The sequence below is a fragment of the Equus quagga genome, chromosome 5 (genome assembly GCF_021613505.1).
Source record: "Equus quagga isolate Etosha38 chromosome 5, UCLA_HA_Equagga_1.0, whole genome shotgun sequence".
Lineage (NCBI taxonomy): Eukaryota > Metazoa > Chordata > Mammalia > Perissodactyla > Equidae > Equus > Equus quagga.
Genome location: NC_060271.1, coordinates 13,753,181 through 13,775,858, shown reverse-complemented (window position 1 = coordinate 13,775,858; position 22,678 = coordinate 13,753,181). Strand labels below are relative to the sequence as shown.

The window sequence follows — 22,678 nt, the reverse complement described above, 5'->3', positions numbered from 1 at the left end:
CTCGGCCCTAGCAACCATGCCCCGCCCCGCTCTATCTCTGGCCAGCAGCCATTGGCTGACTCTCTTGATCTGGATCGGGTATTGGGCAGCCGGGATGCCAGTCAGGAAGAGTCCCCACCCTCCTGTGTAGGTAAGAGGGTCTGCGGGAGAGTTGCAATACTCAGGGGATGGGGAGGGTCTCCCTCCTCAGCCGTGTCTTCTCCAACGGGGTGGACGGGAGAACCTTTGACTTAAATCATCTAGCTTCCTTTGCCGTCCTCTACTAGCCACAGCTCTGAGGGCTGGAGGTAGAAAACCGTACAAAACGGCCAACGGGGCGCGTGCCGGCCCATCCTCCACCCAGGGGGTGGAGACATATTCTGGCTGGTGGGGTGAGGGGGGTGGTGTTGTCTTCAGGGGAGGGCTTTAGAGAATGCCCTGTTCGTGGGGGACACAAATGGGCTAGAGAGTAGTTTTCTTGCATTTATCCATGCATTTAACAAATATTCACCGAACACCTATTACGGGAGTGGGCTCTAGTGAGAATTAAGCTTTTGGTCCTGACTTGCGTGAGTCTTAAAAGGAGAGAGAGAGAGAAACCAAGCATGAACTAACTCTAATTCTGTACGAGAGAAATACTACAGAAGAGTAGGCCCTAAGGACTTTAGGAGCTCAGAAAGTGTTGAAGGGGCATTTATGACAGTGGGAATGGTTCTTGAGCTGGGCCTTGAAAGACTTTTGGAGATATGGAGGGAAAAGGACTCCTTGCAGCAGCTCAAAGAGGGGAAACTGAGGGGTGAGTGCCAGAAATTCTGCGCATCTTCTGCCCGGAGGAGATACTAATGTGAGAGTGCCTTGAAGAACAGTTAGGTCCAGATCCTAGAGGGTCTTTTGATGCCAAGCTCAGCTTTGCACTTATAGGTAGATCTTACTCATGGTAAAAATTTTCCAATGCACTTTATACCATTGAGCATAAGAGCTTAGACTTTATCGTGAGGATGGTAGGGAGTCATTGCAGGGCTTTAAGCAAAGGAGTAACAATCAGGTTTGTGTTTTAGAAAGATCAATGAAAAGAAAGCATTGGGGATTGGGAGAAGGAGGGAGACCAGCTAGGAAGTTGTTTTGGTCGTGGGGAAGGATCATGATGGCCTGAAGCATGATGAGGTGGCAGGAATGAAGAGGAGGGGATGGATTCCTTAGACGCTTATGAGCTAAAAGAACTGGACCTGGTGCCTGGTGGGGCAAGTAGGAGAAATGAAAGATGGCTTCTAAATTCCAGGCTTGGGCAAAGAGAAAGGAGAGGAAGCAGGGTTTTTAGGAGAGGGTAAGCTCTACGCCTGGTGAATTTGAAGTGCTAATGGGACATCCAATTGGAGGTGTCCAGGAGGCAGTTGAATATGCCTGACTGGCGTTTGCAAGATAAGTCTAGAGTGGAAATAGAAATGTGATAGTCTTTAGTGCCTTATAGATGGCAGCCACACCAGTGGACCGAGTTGTTGGGCTTGCCCAGAGAGCATGTGTAGAGCAAGAAGAGAAGAGGCCCTAGGGTAGAGTCCTGAGAAGCGCTCAAGTCTGAGGGTGTGGCAAAGGAGATTGAACCTGCCAAGGCAATTGAGATGAAGTGTCCGGAATGGTAAGATAATCAGTAGCAGAATGTGGTGTTTCAGAAGCCAAGGGAAGAAAGTGCTGAAGACAGTCATTTACTGATGACTAATGGAGTCAAATAAAGTCTGAAAAAATCCACAGGATTTGGAAACAAGGAAGTTGTTGGTGACCTTTGCAAATGCAGTTTCAGTGGCGAGTTGGGAGTAGAGATCAAATTGCGGTGAGCTGAGAAGTGGATGGGAAGATGAGGAAGTGAAGACTGAACATACCATACACATTCAGAAAGTTTGGCTCTTGGGGCCAGCCCAGTGGCGCAGCAGTTAAGTTCACCCATTCTGCTTCTGGGGCCTAGGGTTCGCCGGTTCGGGTCCTGGGTGCAGACCTATGCACCCACTTGTCAAGCCATGCTGTGGCAGGCACCCCACATATAAAGCAGAGGGAGATGGGCATGGATGTTAGCTCAGGGCCAATCTTCCTCAGCAAAAAGAAGAGGGTTGGCGGCAGATCTTAGCTCAGGGCTAATCTTCCTCAAAAAGAAAAAAAAGTGTGGCTCCTTAGGAGAAAAAAGAGAAGGCAATAGCTGAAAGGCAACACAGGTTTTTATTCAGATGGGAGAAGTGCTGTTGGCATGGATCCAGCAAAAGGAAAAAGATAAAATTATAGAGACAAAGAGATAACTGAGAGAGTGGCACTCCCAGAAAAAGAATAAGGTAGGGGATCCAAAGCACCTGATGGAGAAATTCTCTTAGAAAGGTGGAGGGACATTTGCATTGTGACGAAAAGGAAGCATATGAGATTAGTGCGTTAGTAGGTTTGGTGGCAGGAAGTTGACGGAATTCTTGTTTGATGGTTTCTATTTTCTCTGTGAAATAGGGACATGATACCAGCCAGTGAGAGTGGGATTGGAGAAGGTGTGCAAGGTTTGAGGAGAGCAGAGCATGATTGAAATAGCCACAGTGGAGAATGGGAGCAAGATGTCTGAGGCAGCCTACAGATTTCTGGGTAGCTATGAAGCCTGTTGAGGTTGGGGCCACAATAATTTGTAGCAGCAGCAGTCTGCATGGTTGTATATGTACTTTGCCCCCAACAATATTCAGCCATATAGTGGTAGATGCAGAGAGGTTCATTGAATTGATTCAGGTTTGGGTTATATCAGGTGGATGAAATGGAAGGACAAAGGACAAGGAAGTTGAGGATCCTGGCAAAAGGTTGAGATTGTGGACCTTAGAACCTAAACTGCATAGGAGAGTGTAAAAGTGTTACAGACTGGGGGTCCCAATAAAGTCAGAGGACCCATCTCTTAGAAATAGTTGAATGAGAGAGTTGTGATCAGAAAGTGGGGTAATGAAGTTTGAGTAATTCCAGGTCATGACAAGGTCCAGGGCATAGCCATGGGAGTGGGTAGCTGAAGTAGAGTACAGAAGACAGTCAAGATGTTGACATGGCCGTTGAAATCCCCTTGGGTGATTGTAGAACTTGAGGGAAAAGGAAAGAGGATGCTTATGTACTAGCAACCAAAGTCCTTGATGAATAAAGTAGATTTTGGAATCTGTAGATGACGGCATGAGGAGAGGTAAAGGTTAATACAGCTGAATGGCATGACCTTTAAAGTAGATTTTTTTTTTTTACAAAAAGAAGGTAGAATGAGGAACTGGGTTGGGCTTTGGTGAGAAGAAGCTAGCCCCCCCGCAACCCTGAGCTCCTTGGGGTGTACGAGTACAAGAGCCTTCACCAGGGAGGGCTATGCAGAAGTGATGCCCCAGGGCAGAGCCAGCTTTGGGGCAGGCTGGAAGTCAGCAGAGCAACTGTGGAGAAGCTAAGGGTGGAGGAGACTTTGCTGATCTGGAACAAAGTCTTTGAGGGCAGAGTAAGAAGCTTGGGAAGGGAGGAAGGGTAGGAAATCAGGTCAAGGAAGATGAAACATAGAGCACTGAAGGGGTGAGGAAAATGTCGGTAGAGAGATTATGGTTAACCTAGAGAGTTATGTTTTGTGGTGAGAGCATGAGGGCAGGTCTGTGGAGGGGAGCTGGGGGCAGAAGTGAGTCTGGGGAGATGAAAAGTGGGGTCTGTGGGTAAAGAATGAGGGTAGGTCTGGGGAAAGGATGAAGGCAGAGGATTTTGCAGCAAGGAGATGGGAGAAAGGTGGTCTGTGGGGAGAGGATGAAGGGAAAGGCGACAGCAGGGAAAAGACGGGGCAGGTGGAGTCTGTAGGGAGGAGATGGGTGGCAGGAGGGGTCTGTGAAGAGGGTATGAATTGGGAGCAGAAGGAAGGGAGTCCATGAGAAGGAAGTGACAAATTGTAGTGCCTGTACCCTGAGGTGGAAGCAAAGGTGGGGGTACCCTCTTGGCTGGGCCTAAAGTTTGGAAGAATGTTTCTTTCTCTCTCTGTCTCTCTACTCCCTCTCTCCTTCCCTCCTTCTCTCTCTTTCTGAATGGGGAGCTGAGAGTGAAGGGTCGGATGGGAGCCCAAGGAGAAGGGCTCTGTCCATTTTGCAGGTAGAACCTGCAGGAACAGGAGACAGTGACTGCCTTGTTGTCTCTGAGGCCATCTGGGGACAGTAAGCCAGGCTGGCAGCCCATGCCCTGGAGGCTTCTTGCTTTTAGAAATGTGTCTTTTGATTTAGGGAAGAAGAAAAAATGCCCTCTGAGAGATTTTATTTAGAAACAAGACCTAGTGACCTTTTGATTTTTAATACTTCTTCTCGGTTGTTGCTAAGGACCTTTGGCTTAGTACAAGAGCTGGGGTTTTTGAGATTTTGTGATTTCGTTTCCCTGCATGAAGAAGAACCATTTGGCTGCTACAGAAATGATTTATGGATGAGTCCAGATTTATTAATCACCTCTGAAGATGGAGAGGAAATTAAAAACAAAGAGTCCACTCTGGGCTGATGACAAAGTAGGTTTGTCGTCCTTGCAGAAGACCTTGCCAAGGTTAGAAGGCCACAAACAAACCAATTTGGACCAAGGTTCCTAATCCGGATTTTAATTTCATGTGCTTTGATTTTTCAGGCCATTTTCTCTCCAAGGTAAAGTAATGACTATTTTAATTGGCTGCCACTTACAGAGAGATTCCAATAAGCATGATGGCATACGTATATTTTTCTCTGGCATTCCATGTGTGCTCCAGTTCTTATGATCAAGCTGGTGAAGCTGACTTTTACTGCATGCCATGATCAGTTGACTATAAATTAAATGCTCTTTTCCAAAAGCCATTTTCCATTAGTGCTAATTTGTTTGCTTCTCATTTCCACTGATCATTAGAGTCTCTGGTTGTGAGCACCAAATTGGAAATAATTTCTTTGACATTTCAAAAAATTTTCTCCTCTTCTTGAATGCCATTTGGCTGCAGCTAAAGAACATTATGGTTTGCAGAAGAACAGTTCACTCCAATTACAATTTAACTGACCGTTCATGGCACTGAATCCCTGTCCTTAGTGTCCAAAGATGACACCACTGCTGACATTGCTATTTTGTGTCATAGCTGTAAAATGCCTCATAGACTGTGCACTGGCCTTCTTGGATGGAGATTCTGCCACTCTGCACATGGCAGCTTTGGGAAGTTGGTAGTTTTATGGACCTACATATCATGGACATTCAGAGATAACCATCTAAACAGGAGCTGGCTGATTTCTTCACTCATTCACCCAGCAAGCATTTATTAAACATCTATTTTGTGCCAGGCATTATGCCAGGCCCTGGGGACACAGAGATAGGAAAGACCAACCCCTGCCCTTGAGAGTCTCACACTCTAGTGGGAGGGATGGTCAAGTTTTACAGCATAGTAGGGGAACAAGTGGCACAGGTGGGACCACAGAACCAAGAGCCCCTAGCTGTATTAGGGAAATAGCCAAAGGGCAAAAAGGAAGCTAGCCATTCCTTTTTTTTTTTTTCCTGAGGAAGATTCACCCTGAGCTAACATCCATGCCAATCTTCCTCTTTTTGTATGTGATCTGCCACCACAGCACGGCCACTGAAAGATGAGTGGTGTAGGTCCACACCCGGGAACCAAACCCAGGCCACCAAAGCAGAGCACACCAAACTTAACCAATAGGCCACCAGGGTTGGCCTGAGGCTGGCCATTCCTGATGGTAGAGCAGCGGTGAGATGCAGAGGGCCCTGGAAGGGCCTGGGGAGTTGAGAAGTTGAGGTCTGTTGTAATGTGGAAGTGATGAGATGAGGTTAAGCTGGGGCCAAGTTTTGAAGGGCCTTGTATGCCACATGGAGTTTAGACCTTATCCTGTAGGCCAGAGGGAGAAATTTGGGGGTAAAGGGAGGAAGTGTAGAAGCTTGAGGGAAAGGCTTTCTTGATGTATTGATTTGGGTTGGCAAAGACTGAGCAGGTGTTTAAGAGGAGTAGGAGATGGAATGATTGAAGATGGAAGAGCAACCTCTAGTGCACATGGAAAGGCTGGGGATGGAGGGAGAGAAGGGAATTACACTTGACGGGCCCTATTTTCTCTGTGGAGTAGGAAACAAGGTTGTCCAGGCATCCTCCTTGATTCCTCCCCCATTCATCCTCCACAGCCAGTCAGTCACGAGGTCCTATCGCTTCTACCCATGGTGGTTTTTCTACTTCTCTCCAACCCTAGTGTCATCAGCATCTCTTCCAACATTAGGAAAACAGCCTTCTAACTGGTGCCCCACCTCCAGTCTTGCCCCTTTCCGATCATCTTTCTACACTGCAGTCAAGATAATATTTCTAGAATAAAATCTTTTCTTGTCACTCTTGACTTAAAACCCTGCAGTACCCTCATGTTGCCCTCAGGATAGGGTGCAAACCCTGCAGCAGAGCATATAAGGCCCTTCAGTCTCTGGCCTCTACTATTTTCCCAGCCTCATCTCTTGCCGCTTCCATCCTCATACTGTGCTCCAGCCATTCTGAACAATCTCAGCAATGAAAATAAAAGCTAAGCTTTATTGAGCCTTCTTTATATGTTAGGTGGTTTATTGACCCTTATGAGGTATTGTTATCACCTCTTCACAGGCAGGAGAACTGAAGCCTAGAGAGGTTAAGTAATTTGCATAAGGTCACACAGCCGGGAGGTGAAAGATTGTCCAGCTCCACTGTCTGTGTCAGTGCTACACATACTGCTTCCCTCCTGGAATCCTTAAATATGCCTTACACTCCCTCACCTCTGAGCCTTTGCATATTTTATTCCCTCTACCTGGAATGCGGTTTCCTTGCCTCTTCACCCGGTTAGCTGCACATCACCTTTCAGCCTGGATGGATCTCCCCCGAAAAGCCTTCTGTAAGAGCCACCACCCCAACCAAGACTGGGTTAGATGTCCCTTGCTCACATCCCCAAAGTGTCCTGTGCTTACCCTGTCATAGCACTTACCACACTACTAGAACTGAAATTGCTTATTTACAGGGCTCTATGCCACCCCCCAAATTGTGTCGCCCTTGAGGGAAGGAACTGTGTCTTTTCACATTTGTCCCCAGAGGTCTAGCATAAGGCATAAGACATACTTGTCTCTCACTATTTGTTCAATTTCATGGTCAATGGAATTGCTGATAGGCTGGAGGTTGGGCAGAGGGGCTCCTAGTCATGTCTGTGGCAACTTACTGAGAACTTCCATACAGTGTGACAGGCACTGGATACTCAAAGATGGGGGGAGAGAAGCAGCAGCCAGGGATGCAGGCTGACCAAGAGAAGATGTCCTGGTAGAGAGGCATCAGGGAAGAGAGTATTCCGAGTAGGAGGAATGGTCAGTGGCATTAGTTATTGCAGCAACAGGACAAGTGAGCAGAGGACTAAGACATTCTCATTGAACTGGGCAATTGGGAGGTTATTAGAGACACTGGCTAAAGTGATGGAAATGAAGGGGAGGGTGGGGAAGCCAAACTGCAGTGGGTTGAGGAGAGAATGGTCAGTAGGAGCACAGAAGAGAATGTGTAGATTGTTTTTAAGAAGCTTTGCTGTGAAGTGAGAAAACCAGAGAGGCAACTAGAGGGGGATATGGGGTTGAGGTAAGTAGTTTTTGTTTTCATTTTTGCTTATTTTTGTTTTAGGATGGGCAAGAAGTAAGTTAAGAAAAATACCTAATTAAAGAGAGCAGTTGAGGATACAGGGGAGGAGGGAGTAATGGATGGAGGAAGGGCCCTAAGGAGGCAGGATGGATGATGGAGAGCTGTGGTAAGGGGAAAAGGGAAAGAGAAAGATGGGTGTGGCTACAGATAACATGGGAAGAATGAAGAGGACTGTGAAGACATTCCTGCCTAATGGCCTATAACTTTTTCTTTAAGCCCAAGAGTAGATCTCTTGAGAACAGAGAACAGGGCCGGTAAGAAGCTTGGAACTGTAGATTTCACAGGCGGTTCACAAAGTTTAGGGTGTAGCTCATGCGTGTGAATGCTGGGTGGGTTAGAGGTGAAAGTTGGAGGTCACTGGAGTTTAGATTTTGTGCCTCTCCTATGTGCTCCAACAGGTCTGGGATTTACCCCATCAGAGCACATTTCATTCTTCGTTAAAATCACCTGGTTGCCCTTCTCTTTGCCCCCCAGTCTGTAAGCACCTTGAGGGCAAAGACTATGATTGTCAGGTTCACCAACACCATTCCCAGTGCTTGGCTCCCAGTCAGCACTGAGGACCTCCATTTAATTAATTACTGGGTGGAGTTAAGGAAATTAAAGCACACATTATGAGCACAGTATGTTGGATGTCAGTTTAAACAACACTATTGAGCATCCATTATGTGCCAAGGACCATGCTAATTATAAAGATGGAATAATTTGCCACCCAAATTATAAAGATGGAACATGTTGATGTCGAAATTGCCTAGCAGGTCTTGGCTAAACAGGAAGACTTAGGTGCCAGAGTCATTGATGAGCGTGAGGGTGTGGCCAATACCTGAGCTCTGAGGCAAGATGGAGTGGGGAAGGACAGGAGGTCTGACCTCAGAGGAAAAGAAATGATTTAGAAAGAGTAGTGGGGAATTTAGAGAATGGTTTGCGAAGTATGGGAAAGCCGGCAGCCTCCTCTTAATTCCCACTGGAAGCAGTGACACAGGGTAGGGGCGGGGGAGTCAGATTTCAGTTGTGGCAGAATTTAGATGGAAGTTCTTTGGGCTGAGATGTTTGAAACTTTATCTTGAGGATAATGGGGAACAACTGAAGAGTTCTAAGCAGGGAAATCTGTCAGATTTGCATTTTTTTTAAATATCACATCACTGTGGAGATTAGTCTGGGGTAAATCTGAAGATCAGTTAGGAGGCTCTTGCAGTAATCCATGTGAGGGATGAAGGGGTAAATGAAATAGTGGCAGTGGAGATGAAGATAAATAGACTGATCTGAGGGAGATTTAGGAGGTATAATTGGCAGAATCTGGCAACAGTTCAGATAAGGAGGGCAGAGAGAGAGGAATACGTCAAAGATAGCTCTTGGATGACTAGAAGAGTGATAACCCAGTCACAGAAATAGGATCAACACAGAAGGAGCGATGTGAGGGCTTGATGAGTTCAGTTTGGGACTTACTGATTTGAAGAGTGTGTGAAACATAGCAAGGGAGACATCCACTAGGCATTTAACTATAGGGATCTGGACCTCAGGCAGGAGGCCCAGGCTGAGAATATGGATTTGGGATCATCAAGCCTACAGACGTAATAAGAAGTGATGGGAGTGAATGAGATCACCCAGGAGATTACAAAGCACAAGAGGAGATCTGAGAACAGGAAAAGGACCTGTAAAGGAGTCTGAGGGATCCAGAGTCAGGAGAACCATGAGAGAGCTGGATCAGAAAAGGAGGCTTGCAAGGAGAGTCATCAAAAGTCCATCAGAGAGGCCAAGCAAGATGGGACAGCAAGCTAGCCGCTGAATTTGACAAGAGGCTATTGGTGACATTTTGGGCACAGTGGAGAGCAGAATCCATGCTTTTGGTTTAAAAGAGAGAACCTGGACTCTGGAGTTGTACACAAATCTGAGTTCAGTTTCCATTTCCACCCCTTTTTTGCTCTGAGACCTTCAATCAATGAGCAAACCTTTTTAAACCTTATTTTTTTCATCTGAAAATTGTGGATAATAATAACTACCTCCTTGGGATCGTAAGAGGATTAAAACAAATAACGCATATAATATACATCATGATATGTGACTAGCTCTTAATAAACACTCAAAAAATGTGAGTTTCTTCTCCTGCCATCATTCCTTCTCTCCTCCCTTCACCATGAAAGACACATAACATTTCCTCTCTTATTTTGGTAGTCAGGAAGCTTAGATACAGAATTTATCCCAGCAACTAACTCTTGAACTTGATACATTTCTCTCCTTTTCCCACTGTTTTCATCTTTTTCATTCTTTTTAAAATTGTATTTAGGGGCCAGCCTCGTGGCCAAGTGGTTAAGTTTGCGTGCTCTGCTTCCGTGGCCCAGGGTTTTGCCGGTTTGGATCCTGGGCGTGGACCTAGCACCGCTCATCAAGCCATGCTGAGGTGGTATCCCACACAGCAGAGCCAGAAGGACCTACAACTAGAATATACAACTATGTACTAGGAGGCTTTGGGGAGAAGAACAGAAAAAACAAAAAGAAGAAGATTGGCAACAGACGTTAGCTCAAGTGCCAATCTTTTTAAAAAAAAAATTGTATTTAATGGGTCTTTTTTTTTTTTTTGCAATCCTCATCAAATCTTATTTTGAAGAAAAATGGCTGGAGACTTGATTAAATACGACTGCTGCCCTTTATCTCCCGCTACCTCTCAAAATCTCACTGACAGATCACTAAAGAAATATAAAAAGGATTAAGTCACAGAAGTTCAGAGGAGGCAACAGCAGATGAAAGTTCAACAAATATTTGGAAGGTAGAAGGCAGGGTGGGGAATGTTACCTGGCTTGAAGCACCCTAAGAAATTACAAACTAAGTGCCAACCAGAGGAGATTACCAACAAGAAGCAAGTCGGTTCACCCAGTTTAACCTCTTAAGACGCTTAATGCTTGGAAGCACAAGTTACTACGGAAGGTCAGGAATGAAGAATGAGGTTAACATCGGGGGATTGGCTGAAGTCTGTATGCAGAGCACTCTGCCCTCACCCCACAGCTCTTCTCTCAACAGCCGCACCGCTGCTCTAAATTCTCTTGCTGCATAAGGAGGAAGGAAATTGGACTCTGGAGGCCTCCATACTCAGGGACCTCAGGCATAGTTTGAAAGGCAGGGATGAGCTATAGGGTAGAAAACAGTGATGGAGACAGGGTCCACACACCGCATTGTGGCGGCCCCAGCCCCTGTCCCACCCCACCCCACCCTACCCCAGAATGCCAGCAGCCAGGCATTTAGCACCCCCACCCTTTCACCCTCCCTGGGGAAGTAGAAAAGTCTCCAGACGCCTGGAGGACCACAGGAAGAAAAAAAAACCCTCCACTGAGTGACATTTATGAGTTCTTCAATGTAAAGACTAGTTGCGGCCTGATGAAATTTCCAAAAACTGAAGGCCACAGCGCCTGATTAAAAGAGCCCACCAAAAAAAAAAAGGGGCCAGCCTGGTGGCGCCATGGTTAGTTAAGTTCACACATTCTGCTTCTTGGCAGCCCGGGGTTCGCAGGTTCAGATCCCAGGTGCGGACATGGCACTGCTTGGCAAAAAGCCATGCTGTGGAAGGCATCCCAAATATAAAGTAGAGGAAGATGGGCATGGATGTTAGCTCAGAGCCAGTCTTCCTCAGCAAAAAGAGGAGGATTGGCAGTAGTTAGCTCAGGGCTAATCTTCCTCAAAGAAAAAAGAATAATAAAAGCCCACCAAGGGCCTAGTGTAATAAATGAAAAAGACCTGCACCAAGGCATATCATCATACAGTGTCAGAAAAGGTTTTAAAAGTGTCAAGAGTGAAAAAACAAGACACAGACAAAGAAAGACACAGGAATCAGGATGACATCAGAAGTCTCAACAGCAGCATTGGGGAAGCTCAATCCCAGGGAAGCTTATTGGTAACATGGAATTCTATCCCCAAGCAATCCAGCACAAAGTCAAAGTTCTTTCAGACTTTCAAGGACACACAAAAAATAATTTTCATTTCTTAGGAGGTTACTGGAGAATGTGCTTCAACAAAATTAGAGAGTAAACCAAGAAGGAGGAAGAGTTGGATCCGGGAAATAGGGCAGTCAACAGAGAAGACTGGCAAAAGGAAATCCCAGGACGACATTGTGTACCAGGCTTAGGGAGCAACCAGTGCAAACTGGAACAGAAAGACAGAGGTCTGTGGGACAGAGGTCTCCAGAGACCAGATGGAACTGTTGAGTTAGGAATTGAACACTTAGAAAAAACATTGCTATGTGTTTGGAACATTCGGAAGAAAATAGCTCTAGGTACTTAGAAAACTAAACAATTGAAGAAAGAAACAATTATTAACTCCAGGTAAAACCAACTTGTAAGGAAAGAAAATGTAATAATAGTTTACAGCTTGGGTGAACAGTGTTTATTTACTTGGTCAATAACGTAAACTAACTATTGATTTAACTATAAATTGTGGAAAACTATATGATGAAGATAAGGGGAGAAAAAATGGGGGTTAGAGTCGTGCAAGACAGCTAATTCCACAACTGCCAGAATAAGAAATAAATGGTGCCTAAAATTGATAAATCAAGTAATAGTAATGTATTAGTTTGCTAGGGCCGCCATAGCAAGGTGGCACAGACCAGGTGGCTTAAAGAACAGAAATTTATTATCTCACAGTTCTGGAGGCTCTGATCCATGCGTCCAAGATCAAGGTGTCCCAGGGTTGGCATCTTCCGAGACGTTTCTCCTTGGCTTGTAGATGGTGTCTTCACATGGCCTTCCCTCTTCATGTGTCCGTGCCTAAGCTCTTCTTACGAGGATAGCAGTTATATTGGATTAGGGCCCACCCTAATGACTTCATTTGAACTTAATTACCTCTTTAAAAACCCTACCTCCAAATACAGCCATATTCTGAGGTCCTGGGATTAGGACTTCGACATATGAATTTGGAGGTGAGAGGGACACACTTCAGCCCATAGCAAGTACTGTAAACTCATTTTTTGGAAATATTGGAGGTAAACACCAGAAGAAATAGCCAAAAGAGTTGAAAGTGGTTGCCTCTGGAATGAGACTGGAGGATTGCAAATAGCAAGTGGGGAGCTGGGCCTTGAACCCAGTCTGACTCCAATTCTCATATTCTTCCACTCTACCACAAGATTCGGAGCTCCTCGAGGCCCCTGGCAGTGCCGTGCTCACCTCCGCATCTCCCACAGCACCTTGCAGAGTGCCTCATGGTGTGCCTTCACTACAAATTTACTGATTTACGGCTGTATCACTGTGACCTTTAAAGCTGCCATTTGTTGGTTTTCTTTTCCTGTTAAAACAAGAAGCAGATAGGGGAGAACCAAGATCCAAAGAAGCTTCCAGGGGCCATAATGTGGAGTGTCCAGCTGAAGTTTCCCACACTCGGTCTCCTAGAATTTCTAGGTGCATCTCTGATAGCACTTTGAGTTTTGATGCTAGAAAGGGTCCATCCATGGCGGGGCAGGGGGATCGGGTGCTTTCCTGCCTGTAAAGCGAATGGTGGTGTTTCAACCCCTCCTCCTTGGGGTCTAGAACAGCCGCTCATCCCCGTTTTCTTGAGGCCAGTTTGGCTGTTGAAGGTGGCCACAGCCTCTGAAAGTTATTCACAGCCTTAGGGTTGTAATGTCATTCTGTGATTGATGCTTGATCCCATGAGGAGTTTGGTCCTTTTTGTGTTTAGGTTGATCCACAGTCATTCACGTGGCTGTTAAGGCTGACAGGATTTTGTGGTTGTCTCCATTCCCGAGGCTACGTGGACGCCCTTCCTGGGAGCACATCTCCAGTGTCCTCTGGGGAGTAGTGGAGGTTGGTGTGTATGTATGTCTGTCTCAGCATGCCTCAGATTATTGCATCCTAATAAAATTCTGATAGCTGGGCCCCGTCAATATCTCAAATACATGTGAGGAAACGTTAATTTAGAATCAATTTTAGGATGTTTCAGACTGTAAAGTCCTTTTAACTAGATCTCTGGCAAAGATGTAGAAGCACTTTATGGGACTGTAAATTTCATGTTGAACAGTCTTCGTGAAATACACATCTCCCTTACACACAAGCTGTTCTCTCCATATCAATCATGGCCTCTGCAAGTAATGTTTCACAAATATTCTGTAAATCACAGAAAACCCCATGATAATGTGAAATATGACTTTCACTTGTCTGTTAGACAAAGGAATCACACATGCCTCTTTCCCATCAGCACTAACATTTGTTATGGATAATAACACTTTCAATCACAACTATTTTTGGAAAACGGGTTTATTTTAAACCCTCCCTCCCCCACTGAAAACACTCTCCCAAGGACACAGACTCCTACAAACCACAGCCCATTAATCCAACTATACAATAGGAACTTGTTCTTCCCACTAACTTTCTTTAAAAGTTGTTTTTAAGAGAATTAGTATAAAAGCCCAAGGTATGAGGTGAAGGGGCAGTTACCTTGGCTGATGGGCGTAAGAGGGGGCCTGGTATCTAAAGACCCCAAATCTCTGACTCTATATGAAGTGAGGGGCGAGAGAGGCCCAGGTTTTTAGCAAGCACCTTCATCTCAGCCAGAACCTGTGGTCCTTTTAGTTGCTAGCATCAGCAGGAAGCCAAAGAGGTAACATTTAGCTCTTAAACGTGAAGCAGATGTTTATTACCTTAATATTCTTAATTCCATTACAACACAGCTAGATGCTCCCTGTTCGAGCAGCAGGTGCTCAGTCCTAGAGGTGTATTTTGAATGTCACTACATCCGTGTGGATGACAGAGGCTCACCCTGTCTCCAGGTGACTGCTGGAAAAGCAAAACCCATTGAGTAAGCTGCAGGACTTGCGTGGTTCTAAATATTTTGGTAACCTGTCTGTTTTCCCTCCCTCTGTAACCAACTTCAGAACTGACTGACCATGACCTCTATAAAGGAACAGGCAGCAATTAGCCGGCTCTTGAGTTTTTTACAAGATTGGGACAACGCCGGCAAAGTCGCAAGGAGTCACATCCTCGACAGTTTCATTGAAACCAACCAAGGCAAGACTGCCCCTGAACTGGAGCAGGAGTTTTCCCAGGGAGCCAGCTTGTTCCTGGTGCGCTTGACCACCTGGCTTAGACTCACGTATCCTTTGCTGAACAGAAAAAAAAATAGACAATCTTCAAAAGAAAAAAAGGAACGATGATTGTTGAGGGAGCCCTTCTCTTGATTCTCTCTGAGATTTTAGAACAGGACAACTGGTGATCAAAATATCATCCCTGGTGCTGGCCCAGTGGCGCAGCAGTTAAGTGCGCACCTTCCGCTTCAGTGGCCCAGGGTTCGCCGGTTCAGATCCCAGGTGCGAACATGGCACTGCTTGGCACACCATGCTGTGGTAGGCGTCCCATGTATAAAGTAGTGGAAGATGGGCATGGATCTTAGCTCAGGGTCGGTCTTCCTCAGCAAAAAGAGGAGGATTGGCAGCAGTTAGCTCAGGGCTAATCTTCCTCAAAAAAAAAAAATATATCATCCCCAAAGTCAAGAACTCCCTCAACTTCCTATCTTCCCAACCTACTGGTACATCCTCATTCTCACTCCTAACCTCTTTTGCTTCCATCATAGTTGAAGTGGGTGTTCCTTCTGTCCAGGGCTAATCCTCTATCTGTCCTGCACTTGAATCCTCTCCCATCTCCTTAGGGACTTTATTCTTTCTCTATAGCCTTCATTTTTGCCTCATTACCAGCTTTTTCATCAGCATTTATATATGCTCAAATCTCTTCTACCTTAAAAATTGTAATTCAATCCCTGTCTATGTTGCACCTAGCTCCTGCCCTTCATGATGAAGCTTCTTGAAAAGGTTGTTTGGCTTCCCTGTCTCCACTTCCTCACCTCCCTTTTCTCCTCCACCCACTGCAGTCTGACTTCTGTACCCTCCTCCACTGATGCGGGTGTTGACAAGGTGATTAATGATTTTCTAATGGCAAAACCCAGTAACTACATCCTAGGTCCTTATACATGACCATCCAGTTGCATTCGTCAATCAACCCACTTCTTAAAACACTCTTCCCTGAAACTAATATAATGTTACCTGTCAATTGTACCTCAATAAAAAAACAAAGAAAGAAAAAGAAGCACATATAGACCATATCACACACAAAAAAAACACCACTCTTCCCTTGGTGTCTGTGATACCAATTCCCATGGTTTTCTCCTTTGTTTCTGTCCGTTCATTCTCGTCTTCAGCCATCCCTTAAATGTTGGTGTTTCTTCTGCCTCCCTCTTGTCTGCTCACTCAGATTCTCCCTGAGTGCTCTAATCTGTTGTCATGATGTCAACACCACTCCAGTTTAAAGACTCTCAAATGTGTACCCCTGCCCAAATTTCTCTCTGGAATCTGAGTTCCAAACCTATTAATCCCATAACCATCTCCCTTATATGCCATGGAATGACTCTCATGTTTCTGGCTTGGAAACTGAGTGAATGGGGTGCCATTGTGTAGGAAGAGAATACAAGAGCGAGTTTGGGAGTAGATAAGTTTGGTTTGGGATATGTTGTGTTTCAGCTGCCTGTGCTCAGGAGCTCCAGAGGCAGACTGGGGCTGAAGACAGATTTGGTCACCATTGAGGTGATGGTTTGAGTGATGGGGGGATTTGAGGATATTCCTGCTTTGTGTACCCATAGCATTCTATGGATTCATCTCAGAAGCTTTTATTATGTATTTTTCTTTTTGCTTGAACCCTCTCCTCTTCTCTACACCTCCTCCTTATTTGTCTAATCCCTACTCCATTATTCAGGTCTCAATTTAGACGTCACCTTCTTAGGAAGCCCTTTTCTGAGCTCCAGACTGGCTTAGGTTCCTCTCTTATATATACTCATAGCACTTCCTCCATCTTAATAGTCGTAACATTTTATTCCTATTGCCTGCTTAATATGTCTCTGCCCCCACTGGATTGTAAACTCTCCAAGGGCAGGAATTGCATCTGTTCTATTCATTTCTTTGTTGCTAACACCTAGCACAATACCTGGCCCATAATGGATGCTTAATACATGTTCACTGAACAGAACTAAAGGCTTAAATAGACACAGCATTCTTTCTTACACTTAAATCATTGATAAAATTATTAATCAGACTCAGGCCTAGAACACAGGCCAAATGGAATACCACTGAATACATCTTTAGATTGACCCAATGTTCTCAGACATTAGCGTGCATAAAAGAGGTTTAGGGGGCGGCCCCATAGCCAAGTGGTTAAAATTCCACACATTCTTCTTTGGTGGCCTGGTTCATGGGTTTGGGTCCCAGGTGCAGACCTACTCCACTCATCAGCCGTGCTATGGAGGCATCCCACATACAAAATAGAGGAATATTGGCACAGATGTTAGTTCAGGGCGAATCTTCCCCACCAAAAAAAAAAGGGGTTTAAAAAGCAGATTACCAGTCTACTTCCCCACCCCAAAGCTTCTGATTTAGTAGATTGAGGGAGGATCCCTGGACCTTTTATTTCTCATAAGCACCCTGGGTGACTCTGATGCCTGTGGTCCAAAGATGATGCTTGGAGAAACATCAGCACCTATAAATCTGGCTTCGTCCCCAAAACTCATGACACTAACCTCACCAAGGTTATCAGCAACCTCTTTGTCACCGAGTCTAAACTACCTTTTTCTTCCTTATCTTACTTAACAACATTTTCCATTTGACCACAGGATGAGGTGGGTGAGGCAGGGTCAGATCCTATCTTTACTTAAAATTTTAATATTTTATTCATCATGGATTTTTTTGTGTTAATTTTGATTTTTAAAATAGTGCATTGAAATATTATTTGGTTACTGAGTTTTTTGGTGCCCTCTTAAATTTCTCACCCAAAGCAAGTACCTCGCTCACCTCACCCTAGCCCCGGCCCTGCTTGCCCACTGTCCCTTCTTAAGCTGTCTTCTCCACCTTCTCCCATTGCTATTTCTCGGTCACTATTGTGGGATCTTTCCCAGCCATCCCTTAAATGTTAGTGTTTCCCAGAATTCTGCGTTCAGCCCACTTCCTTTCTTACTCAGTCATTGTACTTATTCATGGTATCGTTCTCCTCCATATCCTACATGCCAATCAGAGGGCCCAACGTGAATGGACACCGCCAATGCTGATTGAATGAATGAATGAACCACCCTTTTAATATGTAGTCATATGTTCCATTTCTGCACCTGAAATTATTCATAGTTTCATAACTTTTTGTGACCTTGTAATACAACAGAGAAAATAGACTGGCTGAGGTAACCCCACCTTCCCCCACAGCCCACCAGGTATGGTGGATTTTGAAGGAAAACAAATCAATATAGCATCATTATGTTTTGCAAAATTAATTGTCACCTTCCACATAAGCCTCAAAACCCTTTTTTAACCTTGAACTACCAGAATAGATCAGTAAATCTAAGGATTTATATATTATAATGACAAAATTATTACTACCATTTATTGAGTCTTTTTATGCTCTAGGCACTGAGCTATGTGATGTATAAGTATTATCTCAATGGAGCCTACCACCAAGCCTAATAAGTGATTGGTATTATCCCATTTTATAGATAAGAAAGGTGAGCCTTGAAAAGGCTGAGTAATTTACTAGTGAATGGCAGAGATAAGGTTTGACTCAGGGTCTGCCTGGTCCAAAGCGCATACACCATCCACTCTGCTTCAGTGTCTCCCACCCAGTGGACAGTGCAGACCCACAGTTCCACCTACAACACCCTACAGGGAGATAGTCTGCATAAATAGCCCCACTCCCTCCAACCCAACATAATGATGCTATATTGATTTGTTTGCCTTCAAAATCCACCATACCTGGAGGGCTGTGGAGGAGAGATGGGGTTACCTCAACCAGTCTGTTTTCTCTGTTATATCACAAGGTCACAGGAAAGCCTGACAGTAAGAACACTGACTTGGAGTTAGACTGCCTAGGTCCAAACCCTGGTTCCATCAGCTAACTTGGGGACCTTGGACAGGTCATTAAGCTGTCTGAGATTGTTTCCTCATGAAGTCAACGGAGATAGTAATAGCACCCACTGCAGGGTGTGGGGAGGATTAAACGAGACAATGCAAGCCAAGCAGTTAGCACAGTGCATGGCACACAATAAATGCTTAGTACTTGTTAGCTCCTGCTGCTACTGTGGCAAACTTCTGGAACTAATTGCTGGAAATAACAGACCAGAAATATGTATAGTGAGTGGCTGTGAAAATTAGACTAACCTGGGACAGAAGAAAAGAAGGTGACAAAAGTTGGTCAGCCTTCCTGGTAACTGAAGACAAGAGGAGGAGGTACTAAGACAGGACTGGGGGCTGGGGCTTTGGGGGAGCAGGGTGGAGGACAATGTAGGAATACAGAGAGTCCCGTGTGGGCTGATAGCCTGGCTCCCAGCTACAGTGGCAACAGGCAGGGGAGCCTGGCTCCAGAGCAAGCACTGTGTTTGCAGTAAAGAGCCTTTCCTAATGAGCCAATCTGTCTCTACTTCTATTGGCATCCTGGGAACCAGGGTGCAGCAGAGATAATTTGCCTCACGCACCCTCCCCTGCAACAAAGCACCATTACCTCCAACCCATTACATTAGCCTTTATCAGTCTTGGAAGCTCTCAGTCATCCTCCATGAGCTGCAATAATTTCAGCTAATTTCTTAAGTGTTCTAAGAGCCTGTGATGTGTTATGAGCCTAGTAATTGTTGACTGGTTCCTTTTCTGTTGTAGCTTGATTTCATACCTTGTATCCCAGCTGATGCGTGCTCTGGGTGCTTTATTACAATGAAAGTTTTTGCAAAAGCTCACATTAAAAAATAACTCTAAATACTTAGGTTGTTTTAAATCAGAGTTTAATTTTTCCACCATCTCCTGTCGTTCTTATTAGGGAGACACGCGATTCTTCATAAAGATAGTGACCTCCAGTGTAAAGCTTTGAGCAAGTACAAAATTGAGAATTAATGATAAAGCTGGTTATTTTTAGAGAAGTCTAAAAATGAGGCACAAAGTAATGAACTGGGCTAAGACCCAAGGATGTAACGTTCATGGCATACAGAGACTTGGAAAATTGACCCCCAGCTTTCTCCATGCACCTTTTATTCATCAGAACTTCCTTGCTCTCTAGGGGGCCTGTCAGAGCCAAGGTGGCCGAACTACCCCAGAAAAGCTTCCTGGAGGACCATGAACATGCCCGCCAGCACTCCCTTTTCCCCTACCCTGTGTGTGTTACCACTTCCCCTTCAACCTGCTGGCCCCTCTCAGATGAAGGACATAGTTCAGCTGTTGTTCATCCTGGGCCATAGGTGGTGTCAGGGATCAGACACAGGATCTGGTCTCTCTGTGGAAAACCACCCTGAAATTCACTCTTTAACTTATTATACAGCTATATGACTGGCTCATGTTTAGATAAGCTTTTAAGGTCCATTGGCATCTTCTTGTCAGCTGTAAGCAGGTGAGTTCTATTCTAGAGAAATTATGGGGTCTCAGTTTCATATGGGGCTCATGGTGTCCTTGGCATTCATACCAAATGGGACCAGGGCCTCCAGTTATCAGGGGGTACCTAGTAGCCCTCGGGATGGGCCCAGGGGTGGTGTCAGATGTGCTGCTCTAGCTGCCCCTCCATCCCATGTTCTCCATTGACACTTGACTAGTCAGCACCTTCTTGGTTGTGAATTATAGAAAACCAACTCAGATCAGGAAAAAGGGAAATTTATTAGCTCACTTAATTGGAAAGCCCAGAGGGTAGAAATCTATATTTCAAGCCTGACTGGATCCAGGGGCTCAAAAAATGTCATCAGTACCTGGTCGCTCCCTCTCTCTTTTTCTCCATTTCTCAGCTCTCTTCTCCTCTGTGTTCATAGGCCTCCATGTGCTGTGGTCCTCAGAAGCTCCAGACATGCATCCTTCTAGCTCAGCCACACCAAAAAGAGAGCATGTCTTTCCCCAGGGTTCCCAAGAGAGTCCTGGGCTTTGAGCCTCATTGGACAAACATAGGTCCCAACATGCCTGGCCCCAACCAATTACTGCAGTCCTGGGGCCGGCCCAGTGGTGCAGCAGTTAAGTTCTCCTGTTCTGCTTTGGTTTCCTGGGGTTCGCCGGTTCAGATCCCGGGTGCATACCTATGCACTGCTTGGCAAGCCATGCTGTGGCAGGCATCCCACATATAGAGGAAGATGGGCCAGTCTTCCTCAGCAAAAACAGGAGGATTGGGAGCAGATATTAGCTTAGGGCTAATCTTCCTCAAAAAAAAAAAACAAAACAACAGCAATTACTGCAGTCCGAAGGATCACGTGCCCTGTCACCAAAAACACATGGCCCGTGAGTGGCAGGGGGGTGATTCCCCAAGGGACAGCTGAGGTACTATTTCAAGAAGAAGAGGAACAGATGCTGGAAAGCCACACACAAGAAACGTCCATTGTATTTAGCTTTTACATTTCCTGCTAGAAGAAAAAATTTCCAAACTATTGTGTTACTTTACCCATGCACACTTCCTGCATAGGAAGGCAGAGTATGTAAGGAAAGGTCCTTGAGATGCCCTTAGAAACGTTAGCGCCAAGGAACTTGACAAGTGGCTTATTTCTACTCTTCTATCCCTCTGGACAGTAATCGGTACCTTATAGAATTTCTTGAGGTTGGAGGTGTCTTAACGCTCTTGGAAATACTTGGGCTGGAGAAGATCAAGGAGGAAGACAAGAAGGAATCCATCAAGCTACTTCAGGTTGTTGCAAACTCTGGCAGGAAGTACAAGGAGCTCATTTGTGAAAGCTATGGTGGGTACTGTATATGATAAGGATGTTAATTCCCGTGTCTCCTAGGGCCTGGGTTTAGGGTGGCAGCACTCAGCACTGCTGTAGGAAAATGCGTCATGGAACTGGTTGCACGGGAAGCATTGTGTACAGTGGACTCAATTAGCTCCTGTTCATGTCACCACCAGAATACCCAGGTTTATGATTTTCCTGAGTCATCATTTGCTCAAATCTTTCCATGGTGGTTTTGGAAATACTTCTCCATTTTAAATATATCCTCTTGCATGCATCCATTCAAAAAAGATTTATTGAGCCATTGCCTAAAAGTCCTTTGTGAAATTAAGTGAGTTATGAATAACTCTAGAAATAAAATTGAAATAAAACCATTGAATGTGTGAGCTAGGTATATGCTAAGGTACTGAGAATACAAAGATGAATGAAATACAGTCCTTGTCCTCAAATAGCTTACAGTGTGGTGAGAAAGGTAGATAATCCAGTGATTTCAGTATGTTCTCTCAAGTGCTCTGATGGAGGCATGTAAAGGAGATGCCATCCCCATGCAGCCCTTTTTCAAAGCACTTCCCTCACTGCACTTTTCTCATGGTTCTCCTCTGTCTCCCCATGGCCTCTCTGAGCCTCAGTGTATTTATCCATTAAGTGGGACTAACACCTCCCTCTGGGTAAAGTTTCTGAGATTAAATGCAGTGGTATTTCTCAAAACATTTAGTAAACTGGTGAGCGCGACACAGATGTTAGTTACCATTTAGCATTCAAAAATGCACGCTTTCCAATTTTAATCCTATTACCTCATATTATATAATCTGGAGTGAGGATTGTTTTCATAAGTCCCTTCCAATTTAGCATTTCCTCTCTTCTTTGCTCAGGTGTACGATCCATAGCAGAATTTTTGGCAAAGTCTAAGTCAGAAGAGACCCAGGAAGAAGTGCAAGTTCTGTTGGATTCTTTGGTCCACGGTAATCCCAAGTACCAGAATCAAGTATACAAAGGTCTAATAGCTTTGCTGCCCTGTGCGTCCCCGAAAGCTCAGCAGCTGTCCCTGCAGACTCTCAGGACTGCCCAGGTGAGCCCAGGCACACGCTCCTGTGGTTCTGATTCAAACACAGTAATCTTACAATTACCTTCCACAGTGGCACTCCACGCAGGCATGAGAAACATAGCTCAGCCTCCCACTGCATGTCTGCTGTTCAATCAGCGTTACTTCCAGAAGGCCAAGGCAGGGCAGAGAGTTCATGTCTCCCAGCAGAGTGATTTGTCCTGTTTACTTAAGGATCAGAAAGATGTTGGCAGACTTAAAAGTGGTTGAGACAAGCAACAAGGATGATGAAAGGACTGTAGAAAAGATTAAAAGAGTCAATTGGATAGGGAAAGAATCACAGTGCATTTGTA

General features: G+C 45.1%; 1 protein-coding gene across 11 annotated transcripts in view; it reads left to right on the top strand.

The window, feature by feature from the left end:
- Positions 1-22,678, top strand: part of ARMH1 (armadillo like helical domain containing 1) — a 49,644-nt gene that overhangs the window by 679 nt on the left and 26,287 nt on the right. For 7 of the 11 annotated variants that reach the window (XR_006888589.1, XR_006888585.1, XR_006888588.1 and 4 more), the window contains exons 1-6: positions 31-130; positions 13,268-13,392; positions 14,460-14,677; positions 19,909-19,977; positions 21,129-21,295; positions 22,156-22,352. Coding sequence is in view for 4 of the 11 variants with exons in the window: in XM_046660816.1 (XP_046516772.1) it covers positions 14,472-14,677; positions 19,909-19,977; positions 21,129-21,295; positions 22,156-22,352 (639 nt within the window). In the remaining 7 variants the exon portion in view is untranslated. Of the gene's footprint in view, positions 1-30; positions 131-4,474; positions 4,611-13,267; positions 13,393-14,459; positions 14,678-19,908; positions 19,978-21,128; positions 21,296-22,155; positions 22,353-22,678 lie in introns of those variants that run through there. The other 4 variants (XR_006888587.1, XR_006888586.1, XR_006888591.1 and 1 more) reach the window with 4 other exon arrangements.